Source organism: Cinclus cinclus, chromosome 7, assembly GCF_963662255.1.
Source record: "Cinclus cinclus chromosome 7, bCinCin1.1, whole genome shotgun sequence".
Classification (NCBI taxonomy): domain Eukaryota; kingdom Metazoa; phylum Chordata; class Aves; order Passeriformes; family Cinclidae; genus Cinclus; species Cinclus cinclus.
The window spans coordinates 16,270,686-16,287,753 of NC_085052.1; the positions used below are offsets into that span (position 1 = coordinate 16,270,686).

General features: G+C 36.8%; 1 protein-coding gene across 3 annotated transcripts in view; it reads right to left on the minus strand.

The window, feature by feature from the left end:
* Positions 1-1,623: 1,623 nt before the first annotated feature.
* The window catches only part of TNKS2 (tankyrase 2), a 30,056-nt gene continuing 14,611 nt past the window's right edge, over positions 1,624-17,068 (minus strand). For 2 of the 3 annotated variants that reach the window (XM_062496008.1, XM_062496007.1), the window contains exons 13-27: positions 16,396-16,475; positions 15,304-15,449; positions 14,751-14,916; positions 14,242-14,461; positions 13,735-13,844; positions 12,882-13,070; positions 11,894-12,146; positions 11,191-11,273; positions 10,504-10,624; positions 8,230-8,327; positions 7,524-7,598; positions 6,427-6,532; positions 5,620-5,806; positions 4,118-4,274; positions 1,624-3,831 (exon numbers count right to left, since the gene is read on the minus strand). In XM_062496008.1, the coding sequence (XP_062351992.1) occupies positions 3,769-3,831; positions 4,118-4,274; positions 5,620-5,806; positions 6,427-6,532; positions 7,524-7,598; positions 8,230-8,327; positions 10,504-10,624; positions 11,191-11,273; positions 11,894-12,146; positions 12,882-13,070; positions 13,735-13,844; positions 14,242-14,461; positions 14,751-14,916; positions 15,304-15,449; positions 16,396-16,475 (2,054 nt within the window). In that variant the 3' untranslated portion in view covers positions 1,624-3,768. Of the gene's footprint in view, positions 3,832-4,117; positions 4,275-5,619; positions 5,807-6,426; positions 6,533-7,523; positions 7,599-8,229; positions 8,328-10,503; positions 10,625-11,190; positions 11,276-11,889; positions 12,147-12,881; positions 13,071-13,734; positions 13,845-14,241; positions 14,462-14,750; positions 14,917-15,303; positions 15,450-16,395; positions 16,476-17,068 lie in introns of all 3 variants that reach the window. The other variant, XM_062496009.1, reaches the window with a different exon arrangement.

The following is a 17,068-nucleotide window of genomic DNA, read 5'->3' on the forward strand; positions in this document are numbered from 1 at the left end:
TATTTCTTCTATTCTCTCTTCCTGTCTGTCTTCTCTCAGTTGCCAACCTTGCTCCTTTTGGGGCAGAACTTGTTATCTTCAAACCAGTCATCTACATGCTTTTTCTTTTGTGTTCTGTTCTGGCTGCCTGTAGCTTTTTCTGATCTAGTGAGCCACAGGGAGAGGGAAGAAATCCCCTGACAATCTCAGAAGCACCACTGCTTACACTTGCTGCACATGGGCAAGAAGAGGGACACACCTCCCCTTATGACCTTCACTGCAGCACTTCCCTTGCTGGCACCACCTACATCCACCTCCTACTGCAACTTAAGCACAGCTCCAAGAACCACAGAGGGGCAGGCCTCAGTCAGTCTCACTGCCAGGTCACTGAAGGCAGGAAAGCAGCCTGGGTTGCTTCAGCTCAATACCAGTCAAGGCTCTGTACCATTTCTTTTACTGGAAGGCAGAAGGGAAGCCACCCACGGGGCTGTTTCCAGTGAAACTGAAAATCCATTTTATTATATTAAGTTCAGGAGATGGGCTGAAGAACATGGGACATGGCTCCTACACTGCAGCACTCTCACTGACAATGCTGTTCTACAGGAAAAGATGCATTAAAACTTACAGATTTTTTTTTCCAGAGAGTGAGCAAGTGAGTGTGTACTCACAGATACAGATACACACACACATGGCTAATGAGCAAGTTCAGGGCAGAAAGGACAGTGGCAACTCCTTTATACAGTAATTATGACATACAGTCATTTGCATTCAAAATTAGTGCCAACACACCTCTGCAACATGCACTGTATGGATAATCAACTTATTCAATTATGCAAGACAAAACAGTGTGTGTGGCTGAATTGTTTTTTTTTTTTTATTTCTGAGAACTAAAGTCCATCTTATGAGTAAATTTTAAAAGAAAAGATCCTAATATTTTTAATTTGCTTAGTTGCATAATTTCTTTTTACACTATTTAATTAAACAAAAACAAATCTAATGGAGAATGTAAAGTTAATTTTTTATAACCTAGATAGGTGGAATTTTCAGGAATTTTATCAGAAGTAGTGTTCCCAAGACCCTTTAAATATTTTCATGACCACTGATCTCAGAAAACATTTGCTTTCCTGCCCTCTAGTGCTCATGTCTATTTAAGTCTTCTACACAAAACTGGTTTTGGAAACCTACCACTATATAAATGGTCCTACTGAAATAAAAATTCATACTTATTGCAATACTACCAGTGATATAAACAGTTCCTTCTGTTGTTGCTCATGTATGTATCACACCCATGCAGTTATCTGAAAGGTAAGACTCTTTAGGTTACTTTTCATTTTACAAAACCAATGTAAGCAAGTTTTCTTTCTCAGTTATGGACCATATCATGGAGTTTTAAGTGCACAAACTGAAGCTGACTGCTGGGTTTATTACTAACACATTTTCACTGCTAGCTAAAGCTGTTAGTTAGCCATCTATCAAACGACAAGTTTCAACAATATTTACAGGTTTTCAAACACATTAAAAGCTCTTTTACCTAATGTAACTAATTTTGCCTCCAGATGCAGTTTGTTACAGCACTGTGCATGCTTACATTGAAAACAATGGGTTAACACACTACATATGTAATTACTCCCATGCTACCAGAAAACCAGTGAATTAAATTTATTTAGTGTTAAAATGGATATGGAATGTCATACAGTACATGTAAAGACACTTCAAGATGAGTAAAGCAGAACTAATTGCACAAGGGATTAAAGGTTCACCTCAACAGTCAGTATTATCAAATCATTACAGCTTCCACCTTCAGAGTGCAAGGTATGTCATGCAAAAAAAAAGCTCAAAAAATCCCCAAACAGACAAAACCAACATTGTGGTACCACTTAAAATGCTATCATACCACAATATTTTACAAGACATTAGGTGATCATTCATATAGAATGAAGCATTTTAACAATAACAAAAAAAGTTTTAAACATAATTAACATATTTTGCATGAACACAAATTCCAGCAATACTATACCTAAGGAACAGGCAACATGCTGGGAGAAAAGTACCTAAAAATCAAAGCCTTTTTTATTCATAGCCAATATTACTTTCTGCAAGAATTCTGCAATCTTACCGAGTTTCCTCACATAACTGGATAAGGTTCAACACATTTTTACATAGAGCATAATCACATAACCACCACATCAGCAAGAGGTTTTCATCATCTTGATCAGTTACTACATTTAAAACCATGGTAAGATAACATGCCCTGCAAACAAATTGTCTCTGGGACAGTGTTCTGCATGTAGAAATATTAAACAACTAAAATATACTCCTACCCACTTTAACCCCAAGTAACTTAAAATTTGTATTTACATATTTTTGAAATATGTAGGTTAAAACTGCAGATGGCAGAAAAGCAGAGTACACACGAGAGCTATGACAGCGCTGACTGAGTGGAGGGGTGCAGTCAGGAACCCCAAATGAGACCTGGAGAGGGGCTGTACCTTTTGCACTGTTCCTCTGTCCAAGGGGCCTCACCAGGGCCACCAAAGGCAGCTGCTGCTGTGGCAGAGCTGCTCCTCCCCTCCCAGCTGGCTGAGCTGGGAGCAGAACGTGCAGTCCCACTCAGCTTGAAGCAGACAGACACACTCCTACACACCTGCTGCAACCAAGCTTGAATGTTAACATGGGAGAGACACGGGAGACAACAGGATGGCTTTTAACATTTCCACCTTGCAATGCTCATATTCTGAGGGCACCAACAGGTAGATTATTCTACCAAGATAAGCATACAAAAAAGGCCAAATTGTTTGCCCTCATATTAGGAATAAACTATTTAACTTCCTGGCTTAAATGTAAGCAAGAGAAACTCAAAAAGGAACTTCTTGAGGTTAATTTTCCATCTACATTCAAAGAAAATAATTTACTAAAACTGTAACTTGCAAGGTCTACTAGCCTTGAAGTGAGGATACATGCTAACTATACCTATAGTTAAATAAAAAACTTCAAAAGGCATTTTACAGAAATAAAATATGCAACTCTAGGAAGTAGGTGGAAAACCACTTTAGTATTTGTATGAAACATTCTATTTTCATAGCCCATCATTCTCAGGAATGTCTATTTCATAAATAAAAATACAGAACAAAAATTTGTGGATTCAATTTAAAGTTGGATATTTCTAAGCATCTTCAGATAAAATTTGCTTTCTCCCTCACAATTAAGTGATAAAACCTGAAAAAAAAAAGACTTTTCAAATCTACTTTGCATGAGAAAACATAGATGAACAAACAAACATCTGGAAAGAACATTTTGTACAAGATTGCAGTTCTAAAACACTTATATTACAAAGCAATGTAAATAAATACCAGGCTAGTACAAAAGCTCTTATTTACAGTTTTACAAATGAAAACATTTTCAGTGTAAATGCAGTGTTTTAAAGAACACAATATTAGTAAAATGAGTTCCTGTATAGACCATTACAATTTCTGCTAGATTTGAATACAGTATTGTATAAAACCATTGTTTCAAGTTAATTTTTGTTTATAATTTAGTACAGCCAAACCCCAGTTTATGCCTGGAATGGTATCTGTTAAAGTGCTGAAAAAGAGGACATTTCTGAAATTTTAGAAAAACATACTGTACATTATTAAAGCTTTATCAAGTCAAAACTGGTATATTTTGTTCACATTTGCTACCACACCACCCGGGAATGAGAAGTTTTTCAACAAAAACTTGTAATTATTGGGATGGCAGCCACTGATATCTTCGCATCCAAAGCCTGACGGTTTCCCACACGAACTTGTCTTAAGCTTCAGTGGTGGCTTCAGGTTTCATAATCTGATATGTAATCAAGTATTCTGGATAAGCCTGGAAGAGTGACACACACATTGTTTATTATTTCATTCTTTGGATAAATTCAGACTGTTAGGGAGGAGAAAAAATTATTAATGCCAAAGGAAAAAAGGGCAAAATGTCAAAGGTAAAAATCCCAGGATCATTCAGGAAACATGCATCCTTTCACCTGCAACTGTAACTGAAGTTTGTTCTAAGACAAAAGGAAATCCTAGCACCACTAGGAAAAAATCCCCAAAGCATTACATGACCTTGAAAAAGACAAGAGAGAGTCTGTAAAACCAACCCAAAAGCTGTTTACCTGTTCTCCTCTGTAAATGACATATTCTGCCAATGCCAATCCATTTACACTGGGCCGCCCTGTCACTGAGTGATGTCCCGGGGGAGAATGAGCCATTTTCATTGCACTGAACTGCAGGAAGGACTTGCCCAATGTTACACGGCAGAAGAGCAACTGCCTGTGTTGAAAGGGAAAAAGGATCATGAATACACAAAGCTTATGACTTTGAACCTTGAAGCCACTTTAGTCAGCTTTCATAGCTCAGAAATTTCTCAGGTTCTGTTTTGCTGAGTGAAAGTTACAGTCACTTTGGAAAGCTCCAGCCCAAGGAAAGGGTTGGTAGTAACAGGGAAAAATGTTTATCTTAGTTACAGGAAACAGCATGCTTAACAATGTACTCAGAGACTGCCACCACCTTTTCTTTGTCTGTTACTTATTTATTTTTTGGGTCTTTTAGGAAAATGTTTTTTATCCCCTCCCCCATTACTCATCCTGACAACATAATTCACAAATGCTGTAATGCTTGATTTGTATCCAACAGTGAAGTCAACAACAAGGCCAAGTGAAAACCCTAGGTCAATGCAAAATACCTCAGACTAGCATTTGTCAGTTTGTTATGCTTTTTTCACTATTAAAAGAATCAACAAGGGCTCTTACTCCTGTACACATGTATCTACTATAATGACAATTGGAATTTTTATAAACCAAGGTTGTGTACTATTTCACTCCGCCAAAATTTTGCTTTTCTCACTCTTTGCAGAAGACAAACAAAAAAACCCTTCTTCAAAACTTTAGAAAGCATGAAAAGACTCTGACATCCCTCTGTAACTCTGCAAGATGATCCTCATTTTTTGAGAGTGCCAGAAAATAGCAAGCAACATGAAAAGGGAGATAGACTCAAAGGATACGGGAAGGATACTGTGTTACACTGTATACCAAGGTATAACAGGATGCACGCAAACACAAAATATTCTTCTGGCTGAAATGACTGCCACTACCAAAACTGACTCCACGACCTAAAAGTTTATTCTGAACTGATGGTGTTGGCAAGATGTAACAGGTGCTTCTGCTGAAAAGTGGATTCAAGAACTCAGTGTCAGAATCCACACCGCTATTTCAGTGTGTGAAAAAGCAGTGCTGTGAGTGCTGACTGTTACAAAGAAATACTGCATCTGAGTATCTCTGAATTTCTCCTTTTCCTGTAACAAGCAATGAACTAAACTCTCACATTGCTGCATCTTCCCCGTAAGCATCTAGCACATCCTCTTCACTCTCTGGATCCCTAAGTCAGATTTTTATATTAAGTTTATGGCAAAGATACAGTTAAATGCACTGAAGATGGTTGAAGGTTCTTTAGGACTTAAATGTCAAAGTTTTCTGAAAGCTTTTATTAGGCCCAGAACACAAAGAGTACTGAGAAGGTCTGGTTACAAAGCAAATCTTTCTTCAGAGAGACACTGCTGCACTGATAGTCTAGGACACAATACAAAAAAAGCAAAATTAGAGTTTTTCAAGGCACTTACCTGTGACAAACATAGCAAGATCTATCTTTGTGAATTGGACATCCAGTGCCACCTCCAATTCCATACACATATTGATTACTTTTGGAAGAATTTTCAGCAAAATAAATCCCAGCTCCAAACATGCCGCCTATATAGGCATGTCTCTCATCAAAGCCTTTGTGAATGATTGCATTCACAAACGGGGAGCCTAAGAGAAAGGAAGTAAAATATTGAAAATACACTACACAGATTTGTGTACGTGTCATAATTCAATCACTTGGTCCCATTGTGTTGGAACTATGCAGCCTTCCTTGTGAACATGCACTGTGAACTTTGCTCACCAGGACAAACTCTGTGCACAGGAAAGACTTCAGCCGGCTTTACCTTGCTAATGATAAGCTATCTCTTCTGGAATGCTGAACCAAACTAACTTATCAACTTACAAAATCAAGAAAACAAACAAAAAAATCCCACCACAAAACCATCCTTAACAGAATAAAGCTTCACCTTTAATCATTTTGGTCATACAGCTGATAAAACAGACTCAAGGAGGCACAGTACTCAATATTCATTCATAATTGCTTAAACGTTTTCACTTAGATTTTTGAAGTCTCCTTCAGGAAGAGACAAGGAAATGCAATTTCAGAAGAATGATACAGTACATTGTATCATCCCATGTGAAATACACAAATACTTGCTCATAAAACTCATGTACAACCTAGAACCTACTTTCACAGAGGAAATTTGCTTTGTTTGAGACAGTAGAAACCCTCCAATGAAGAATGCTGCTGATGAAATAAGTTCATGAAGTGCATTTCAATTTCTCACCGTGAAACAGCATCCTTTCATTAGCATGGTTATGGTTCTCTTCAGAGACCTCTTTCCTCCTGTGAGTGTATCTTTCCCATAGTTTTTTGTTGCACACTTTCTGAATCTGAAACAGTCAATATGACATCAAAAAACTCTGTTAAGTTTACTGGACAGATATCTAACCTATAGCCACTATACTATGGTTACATTGCCACTGGAACAAGAATACTTTCCTTGGGACTCAATGAAACACAAACTGACTTAGCCTGCACAAACTGCTTGTTGTAGTATGACAAGTAAATTATATACTTAAGAATCAATTCATTTTACAGAGTTTGTTGTTAATAATCATTAAATTAAATAATCTCTAATTTAAATTTAGCAGGCTCAGTCATTATTCTTGATGCCGAATCACTAGTAAAAAGATCAATCAGTAAAATAAGAAATGCCTTCCATGAAGACTTGTGAAGCACTTCTAAAAAAAAGTAAATTACATACTCCATGCAGAGGTATGCTGGGCATTGCAAAGTCTTGCACATGTAGATATACCATAGCAATTCCATTGCAAATTCAGTTCAGAATAAAACTTAACAATACTTACTTGCAAATCAAGTATTTATGACATTAATGAAAATTACCATTACTTCAGAAGGAAAACTACATAAATACAAACCAAAATTCCATTAGATTATTTAAACTTGTCTACTGCCTGTTGTTTCACACTTGTTTGACGTTAAATCAAGCCAAAATAAGAGTTCAGAAGTTTTGCTTTTCCTTCTTGTGTGTATTTCCTAATATTCTCCCTCTAAAGATACCCTTAAATCCTACAAAACCTTCTGCCTTTTTCTTCAAAAACTCTCCAGTTTTCAGTGAGATCCTTCTATGTCAATTTCTCATAAAATTTCTTCCTGACTACTAACCCGTAAGCAGCTTTTCCGTATAAACCTAAGTCTTTGAATTTCCCTGGCTGATGATCTTTATCCTGTACATGTCTAAGAATGGCACATCTTGTCACATTATGGAACTAAACAAGTGTAGAACACTTTATGGACATGTTACTTTTAGACAAAACTCCAAAGGTGAAAAACCACTGGCCATAAAAAACCAACAGTCACCTTTAAGATGTTGTATCTATTGAAGACTCCACCAGCATGTCCTCCATCTCTGTGCTCTCGGACAGTACTCTGCATCTGAGAAGTGAGAATTTAAAGAGGATTACGTTCTTTCAGAACACATTCAACACGTTTCCTTTACACAAGTCAAATAATGAAAAGAACTAATTACGTACTAACAAAAAAACAGTAAGAAAAATTTTTAGGTAACTGGTTGTTAAGTAATGCCAGATGTTGTGAATGCACATGAACAGGTTTAATGATTAAAAAAAAACAAAAAAAAACAACATATTTTGACTGCTCCATGGTCTAGTTTTCAAACTGGAGAAGATTGTCACTAATCTCTCTAAAATAGTGTTTATTCAGAATTCTACCTTGTGTGATTTGAAAGGAAGTGATGTAAAACTACATATGACAAACAGGCAATCCATTGGTTGCATAGAATTTATGTTATATTAAAGAGATTTGATAGTAGTAGAGGTTTTAAAAGTATTACAAGCAATAATAACATAAGAAAAAAAATTACAGACATCATGAGCACGGATTATAAGTGGTGCAGTCAAAGTCAAGAATCTAAAGTATCCTTATGCAAGTTTTTCTTCCACTTAGTGATGTCTACTGCATCATTAAATTGTCTAGCAATACTTCTTTATCTACTTCTTTAGTGACAATACCAAAAATACTGAGAGACTACAAAGATGGTGTTTACCTCCTCTTCTACTGACTGAAATTCCTTGTCTTCAGTGGAAAGGTCTATGAGAATAGTTCCGCTAGCAGACGTATTTAGAGTCAGGTATGGGTTAAGTCCTGTGAATGTAATAAAACACAGCACAATGTATGTGAATGTTATAAAACACAGTTTCAGAAACCACAATAATTTCCTCTGATCTGTGGACACTGATCCATCTCTCAGCAAGAATCATCATTTCAGATGCACTAACCCATTTGTCCATGCTTAGCTCACTATACTAATACACACAACAGGGGAAATACTTGTAAGCACGTGCTTACTTCAGAATTCATTTCAACTCTAGGCAGTGACACAGTGAGCAACCAGTCTCTGAACAAAGTCCACAACTACTGGTGACAATGGCATCATGAATGGGAAGTGCAACTTGAAGCACTAATTTAGTAGGAGTATTTTTCCCATGGTCATACAGCAAGAACTGAAAAGAACTGTCTGTCAACCCAAAAGGCTTGAGCCTGGTATTAAAAGCTTAAAAGATACTCAATGTTTAAAGGAAACTTCTCTATCTTTCCAAATATGAAAAAAAACAAATGGAATTTTACACAGAATCCAATGTCAGTTTGCCTTGGACAGACTGCAATCACAACTGGCAAGTAATGGGGGTGCAATTACTGGATATAAGACTATGAAGACAGTGTGTATCACGTGTCTCTTCTGGCCATGGCCTTTCCAGACAACTAACAGGTGACTAGAATTGAACACCAGGTCTGTCATGAGCTCTTTAAAAGGAATCATCTGGGGAAAGTGGGAATTACAAATTTAGGCACAGTTTGAAGCCTCATGTTAGCAGTGTGCAACTGAAAGAGTGCTCAGGAGAAACAAAGTGGCAAGAATCAAAATAAAGCTCATCCACTACTAACCTCAAATCAATGGTTACACTGTGTTTAGGAAGAGATGCCAAAATACTATTGAAAACAACTTGAGAAAATTGACAGTAATCTTTCCCACCCCAAAAACATACCCTAGAAAAAGACCAAGAGTTGTTGAAATATTGTTTAAGTACTTATGCTTGCCGTTACAAATAAAAATGTCTGGCCTTTTATGGCAAGGTGGTGGGATAAGAAAGAACAAGGGTGGGAGTGGTGAAGGATTTACATATATGATATTCTCTCTATAAAAAGGCATATTAAAATATGCACAAATACACATATGTTCAAAAATACATCAGGTCTGTCTGCTTTAAAAGGCAAAGTATCTGGTCAGTGGCTATGTAAACTTGGAACTCAAACAAGACATGAGGCCAAAATCGCACCTTAAACCTAATTTTTATCCAAATTACTCAGAGAGTCTGTCCAGAAAGACCGGACAATATGAGAAAGTTATGCAAATTCACTTAAATACTTCATTATCAGGAAAAGAATTATCTTAGGGTTGGTTCATACTGTTTTAAGGAGCAAAAGGTAATTTAGTGCTTGGGATAGTGACTCATTACTATGGAGTGCAAATTTTAGAATTGAAATCCACAAATGGTGAATCAGGAAGGGAAAAATTCCCACCAATTCTAATTTAGTTCATTTCTATGAAACACAGCAAAACAACAGTAAGTGATATTTCAACGAGTCAAACCAGAAAAAAAAAAATATTTGGAGGGTTTTATTTGCCTTCTACTCAGCCATAATTAAATGAAGCATACTGAATTATGATGACTTCTGGACTGCTGGGACTGTGCTGGTATCAACAGTCCTGCACAAATAAAGAGACTTCAGCAGTAATTTTAATGTAAGGTAAAGCTGTTGAACAAAGCAATTATGTTAATTTTGGTTCACTGAAAGCACACCAACTCTATTTTTAAAGAAAAGCGTAAGTAAGAATTTCAGCTGGCTTTCTGAGTGAGCAGACAGCATTCTGTGGCAGGACCCAAAAAACAGTACATAATAGGCCTGAACTTGTCAACAGAATGTGCTCTGCAGAGTGCTTTGATGAAGACAAAAACTCCCTATCTCCAGGTGCTTATGAGCATTTTGCACTAGATCAACACTTTACCTAAGTAAACACCAAAGAGTGACCACAGAGAAAAAACAAAAATCAGAGAACTGAAAAGCAAGATTCACAGCATAAATACAAGTGCTCAGGTTTCAAGTCAGAAGACATTCTTACCATTTGAAGTGACATTTTCTAGGTCAGATTTTATTACCAATTCTTTTCATTGAGACAAAATTTGGAATAACATAAGTAATTAATAAAAATTGATTATGCAAAGGCAGCATTATGTGATAATTTAAAATAAGCATATACCTTGTTGTCCAGAAATAAGTCTTTCAACTCCTTTGATGATTTTATGCCTATGGCCATAAGCATTAATACCAATTTCCTTCAATTCTTTGTGTCCCATTTCAACCAATACGTCCAACGTTATCTATAAAAAAGCAAGACCATTTTTTTTTTGTTCTAGAACGACTGCCAATGACAGTGAAAATGTACCTCACAACAGCTGAGAGAAAAAAGCAAGTGTGAAAAGTACAGGAACATTACAGGCTTCAGTGTATTATTTTCGTATTTTACTTTTATTCAACTGCTTTCTTCTAACTTTTTGTCTTAAACAAACATGTTACAAACTACAAATTGTAACTTGCATTGCTTGCAAGGACCAGGTTTCTGATTGAGAAATACTCTTCTGTATATCTTCAAACACCAAAATTACTAATTAACACACACTACTTATTTCCTTTACCATTTAAACATTGTTAAAACCGTTAAACTGATATGAACATAACTGCCCGCATCTGTTAATATATACACAAAGATTTTAATATAACTTTATTTTATATATCAATTAAAAACCCAATTACAGTCTTTTCCTTCATTCCACTCAACCTGACAGTCACTCGTTTAAAATCTGTCTTTCTGCATTATACTAACCAGTCACTATTCATTCCACTGCCTTCTAGCCCAGAGTATCTGGAAATAAATACAACCACTTACCTGTTCTCTCTCAAATATGTCAATGAGATGTTCAAGGCCAAGGTTCCGCACAAACTGATTGATGCTAAAATCTACACCTGAAACTGAGTAAGAAGAAAAACTCACAATGTACATTCATACCAGTATTATAAAATAAGGCATACGCATCTCCCCCTGTCTATGGCAACAATGACAGACAAATTCCTGGTCTTTTGCAGATGTGGATTAAGTATCTGTATCATTAACTAGTAGCAACTTAATCTGCTCTTCCATCTCTCTAAGAGCAGTCTTTGTGCTTCCACAGAATAAGCCAATCAACTTCCAGAAATGCAAATTACTACAGAAAATATACTGACAAGTAAAATGTCATAGAAGTAACCTTTTTAAGATACCTGATCTAAGAACAGCCTATTAAAAATTAGAAAAAGTTTGTAGTAAAATGCTGCTTGGTATGCAGCCCAATTTCATTTGACTTCTCTTTTAAAACACAGCTTACCATACCAGTTCTGTTCAGCAAAAAAACATTTCCAAGGCTCTGTAAGGGGAAAACAGTAAAATCTTCTACTACAAGACTTGCAGACTTTTGTTTCTCATTAATGACATCATAATGAATCTAAATACTGTGTATACCATAATACCCCTATTAACGTATGGGAAACTTCACACCTTAGTGTTCTTTTTACAATTCGTTAAAAAATGTTCTTCACTCCTGAGAAAGTCTCACCTTCTTTTTTCTCCAGAACAGTACTTCCCTCTGCACAGTTTGTACCAACAACAGAGGGAAGTTCAGAAAAACTACCAGACAAGTTGTCAAGACTACTTGCAGCAGACAGACTGGATGGACTGGATGGAACAGAGGAGAGGGAATCGGCTGCAGAACCTGTAGTCTGAGACACACTTATAACCTGAGGTTTGTAGCAAGTCGGTAAGGCAGAAGGAGGCATTGCTGCTGTCAGTAATGCACTGACATCATCTGCCTGAAGAGCAGAAAACAACTCATTAAAACAGAGGAACACTTTTGCACGATGTTTTTTCCTAGAATGCAAAATAATATTGGGAAAACATGCATTTTGCAATTCAGCTTACAAATAGCCTTTTCTGCCAACAGCATACATGAAACTGTAAAATGGTTATAATTAAAGGCTGTAAAAAGTAAAGACTTTAGTATTTCTAAAAGAATCAAGGGGCAGTTAAACAGAATTAATTTTCTACAAAAAATGAAAGAAGCTTCTACTGGCAACCAGAATTTATGAAACAAAACAGTTACTCTGAGCGTAGTTTGGATTACATTATAATACTTAAAAAAAACCCCCACCCCTAAAATCTTTACAGACAGATAAATTTCTTAAATTTATTCTGCTGCTAGGTTTGCTTATAATTTATTGTCAAAATTTTTGTATTAGTCAAACTATAAGCACTGAATTCAAAGCATCAAATTACAACCATTAATTAATGGTTTTGTTTTTCTGTTAGCGTTTTAAGGTTTTTTTCCACCCCCCCATACTGAAATAAAATGCCTGAAGCAAGAAATTATTTAAAGATGGTTTATAAAGCTCTACTGACTTCCCTTGCCAGCCACATAGCAACCCCACAGAAACCACAGTATTTAAAATTTTGCAGAAGTGGAGGTATTACTGTTTTTTAAAGAATAGTTTTAAATGAGGTGTCACACAGATAAGTACAGATTTCCCAAGAGAAGCCCCATCACTCACAGTGACCAGGTCCAATGGTGTTTGTCCTTCTTGGTTTTTCAGAGTAGGATCAGCCCCATGTGCCAGTAACAAGGCACAAAGCTGAGTCCTTCCTTTCTGGGCTGCTTCATGAAGTGGTGTGAAAGCCCATTTGTCCGTAGCATTCACACATGCATTATACTTTATAAGTAAAGCTGCTACATCAACATGCTGGAAAAGTAAAAATACCTGTTAAATTCCAAGGTACCACAGTGTACTAAAATAATTCAGAACTATTACTGCTATTTCTCTGTAATCACAGTAATTCTGAATCTTCTTAGAATGATCTTAAAAAGTACTAAAGCAGGGTGTGATCTTCTTCACCTATGACATACCAGCAAGAAGTTAAGTAAGATTTGTTTTCTTGTGAAAAAAGGACAGAGTAAAACAAAATTCCAAATCCAGAGGACTCTGAAGGAAAAAGAGCCTGATTATGAACTTCCAGTTTAGAAAGTTTGCCAACTGTTTTGGTTAAAGACTTGATTCAAGGACAAAGATTCAGGAAGTTGCTGTCTCAACAGCAGTCAATTCAGTGAAAGTGAGATCTTCCTGATAAAATTTGACTGGCACAGGTAAGGAAAGGCATTTTACAGAACACCTTTCTGCCTGATGGCTTTTTAGGTGTTCATGGTCAGAAAACTCTATTTGTGATTTTACAAATTCGTAAGAGTCTTTACCTGTAACATAAGCTGTGAACTAGTTATTCATTCTGTGTCTTACAAATAAGATTACATTATAACTCCATAACAGAAGCATTCTACCGAGGCTCAAAATGCTGTCAATGAAATGTACATTTTTTAAAAATAAATAAAGTCTCAAAGTTTGAGACATTTACCCCATAAGATGCTGCATTATGCAGAGGAATCAAGCCTCCTTTATCCTGTGCATTCACATCTGCTCCATGTTGCAACAGGTATTCTGCAACCTCCAAATTATTGTAACCAGCTGGAATTGCAGAAGGACAGAATAAACAGAATTAAAACACAACCCCAAACAGGTTGTGGAGAAGTAGTTTACTTAAATAACCTGAAAGTAAATTAAATTATCAATCCCAGTGAAGACAGTGTAATACCTATTGCGAGGGACAGCATTACCTTAAGACTATTTGGTTTTAAAACCTGTCAACAAACAATAAAAAATCCTCTCTGGCTAGAGAAAACAGGAAAATAATTGAACAGTTTGAAAAGCAATGTAAGATTAATATGTAAAAAAGATACTATTTTTTTAAAAAGAAAAAGTATTGAATCTTCCAGCTTGAGGCTACACTCTAAGCTTGTGTAAACATAGAAAGTTGAGCCACAGCAATTAGTAACCCATCAAACTAGTTAATGAGAACACTGACCTGCTAAATGTAGTGGTGTTGAATGCCGTCCTTGTGTGTCCCGACAGTTGACATTGTCAGGTGAACAGAGCTTTTTTACTCGGGCCAAACAACCTTTCTTTGCAGCATCTAGGAGAGCTGCATCTCCTCTAAGTAGGTCCTGAATATCAGTATCACCGTCTTTAACAAGGTCTAGAGGAGTATTTCCATCTCTGTTTTTCTTTGTAGGGTCAGCTCCATGCTGTGCACACCAAAAACAGGTGGTAAGTATGTCAGTAGAAAAAACATGCTGCATCTTCGGTATCTAATACTTTGTTGAGCAAATATTCTGACACATATTGGACTCCTGCAGAGAGCACTCATTTACTGTGTGAGAAAGGACAACACAGCTACTAGCAGTATCCTTTTTACTGAAAGCATTAAACTACAGTAATTTAGAAACCAGGAATCAATTTCTCAAAGAAGTCCATTTATGTTTCAAAGTGAACAAGAAAGAAAAGAAAGTTATCTCTCTCCAGCATATGTAATACCTGTAACAGGAGCTTGCAAATCTCGTATTTTCCTTTTGCTGCAGCTTCATGTAAGGGAGTGAATTTCCACAAGTCAGCTACATTGACAACTGCACCATGTTTAACCAACAGTTCTGCAACTTCATAGTGACCATATGAGCAGGCATTATGTAAAGGGACAAGTCCTCTGGAAACCATTAAAAGAAGAGAAAAACTTTCTTTAAAAATATTTTTTCAACAAGCGATATAAACTTAAAACACAATGCATCTTTGACCACAACAAACCTTTCCCTCCCCAACAGTCTATTATAGCAGGAATATCTATTGCAGCAAAAACTTAATCAGCGGGGCACTAAAGAGAAGTAAAAGCCAGGGCCAGAAAAATTCTTAATGCTCTGATCTGAAATGCTGCAAAATGCTTTTGGATATTCTTAACATCTTCATTCTAACAGAAGTTTCCGTGAAAATAAAAAATGTCTGAAGAAAGATGGGATGCTTATCAGCTAACAACATTCAAAAACTGATAGATATGACCAATTACAACTGTCAAGAAAGTATATATTCAAGCATTTACCCTTTATCTTTTGCATGTACATCAGCTCCATGCTGAAGAAGATACTCCACAACAGACACTCTGTTATATCCAGCTGCAAAATGGAGTGGTGTAGACTGACGTCCTTCAATATCTCTGCAGTTTACACTCTGGAGTGTACACAGCTTCTGTGAATTTCCCCAAACAAAACATGTGTCACTACATATAGTGCTGACACCTCTAGTTTAGTCATAGAATATTGCTATACATATCTCATTTTGCATTATTATTATCAAGAAAAAATTAATTACTTTTACAGTCTTTACTTTTTACAAATTCTGTCCTAGAGAAAAATATCCACCTGCTCCCAAATCCACACCTCTGACTTATTAATACTTTTTATATAAGGCAAACATCTGGAGGTGATGAATATTGCACTCTGTAATCTGTAATAATGGTGTAATACAAAAGTTTTAGGACAGATCATAATTCTAATGCAGTCAGTGAAGGGCTGTTTGCTTGCTTTGAGAAACTGTACAATGGCATATCATTCTGTGCTACTTTGGCTGGGGTGGAGTTAATTTTCTTCACAGTGGCTGGTATGGGGCTGTGTTTTGGATCTGTGCTGCACACAGGGCTGATAATACAGAGATGTTGGTGTCATTGCTGAGCAGGGCTCACACAGAGCCAAGGCCTTTCCGTGCTGCCACGCTGCCGAGGAGGCTGGGGGAGACACAGCCAGCACAGGTGACCCCGACTGACCAAAGGGATATTCCAGACCAGAGGGCATCCTGCTCAGTACATGAAGTGGGGGAACAAGGAGGAAGGGAGGAACATTTGGAGTGATGGAGTTTATCTTCCCAAGTTACTTATCTGAGATGGGGCCCTGCTCTCCTGGGGATGGCTGAACACCTGCCTGCCCATCCTTGTTCTGCTTTGCTTGTATATGTGGCTTCTGCTTTCTCTATTAAACTGCCTTTATCTCAAGCCATGAGTTTTTCAGCTTTTACCCTCTGATTCTCTCCTGATCCTGTTGGGGGGAAATTAACCAAGCAGCTGTGTGGGGCTTGGTTGCTGGCTAAGGTTCAATCATGCCAAATTCCCTCTTATTTTTAAGGAGAGGTTTAAGCTTACTTTTACAGTATCCACATCTCCAGCCTTTGCAGCCTCCAGCAACTGTCGATCTGCATCAGAATTACCTAATGGGATACCTTCTGCAAAATAAATGAGATTGCTTGACAGGTAAGTGCAGGCAGTTGAAGAAATTTGGTGAGACAGGAAATAAATTCAGTTTTTTAAAAGGAAAATCCTTGAAATAAAGTTAACCAATTACCAACAAGTTTTGTTTCTGTTTACTGTCTATGACTATAGCTGCTACAGTTGATAGTGTTTGGGAAGTTGACTTCAGCAATGTCCTTCCTGTATGTTTTGGAATATTGCGGAACCAACAAAGCATTCTTATTTCAGTTTCAGAATTAGACCAGCCCAAGTTTATGTATATATTATAATGTCCAAACATTACTCTTGCAAATCTTTGTACGTTCTTGCCTCCAGTCACAAATGCAAAGCGAACATTTTTTGTTTTAAAAACTCATTTTCTACTTTCAAGACCCCCACCCTACATCAGGATTTTAATACAATTATCCCAGGTGGCTATAGCCCAAAATCTTCATCTCTGATGATCTAGACAGTAAATTATATTTGTTAAGTAGGGAGTAAAACATCACCTAGCACTGTCTTTTGTAGAACACTCTTTTTGTTGACTAGTCTTCACTATTATTTGACAGTACTTGAATGGCAAGTAAAA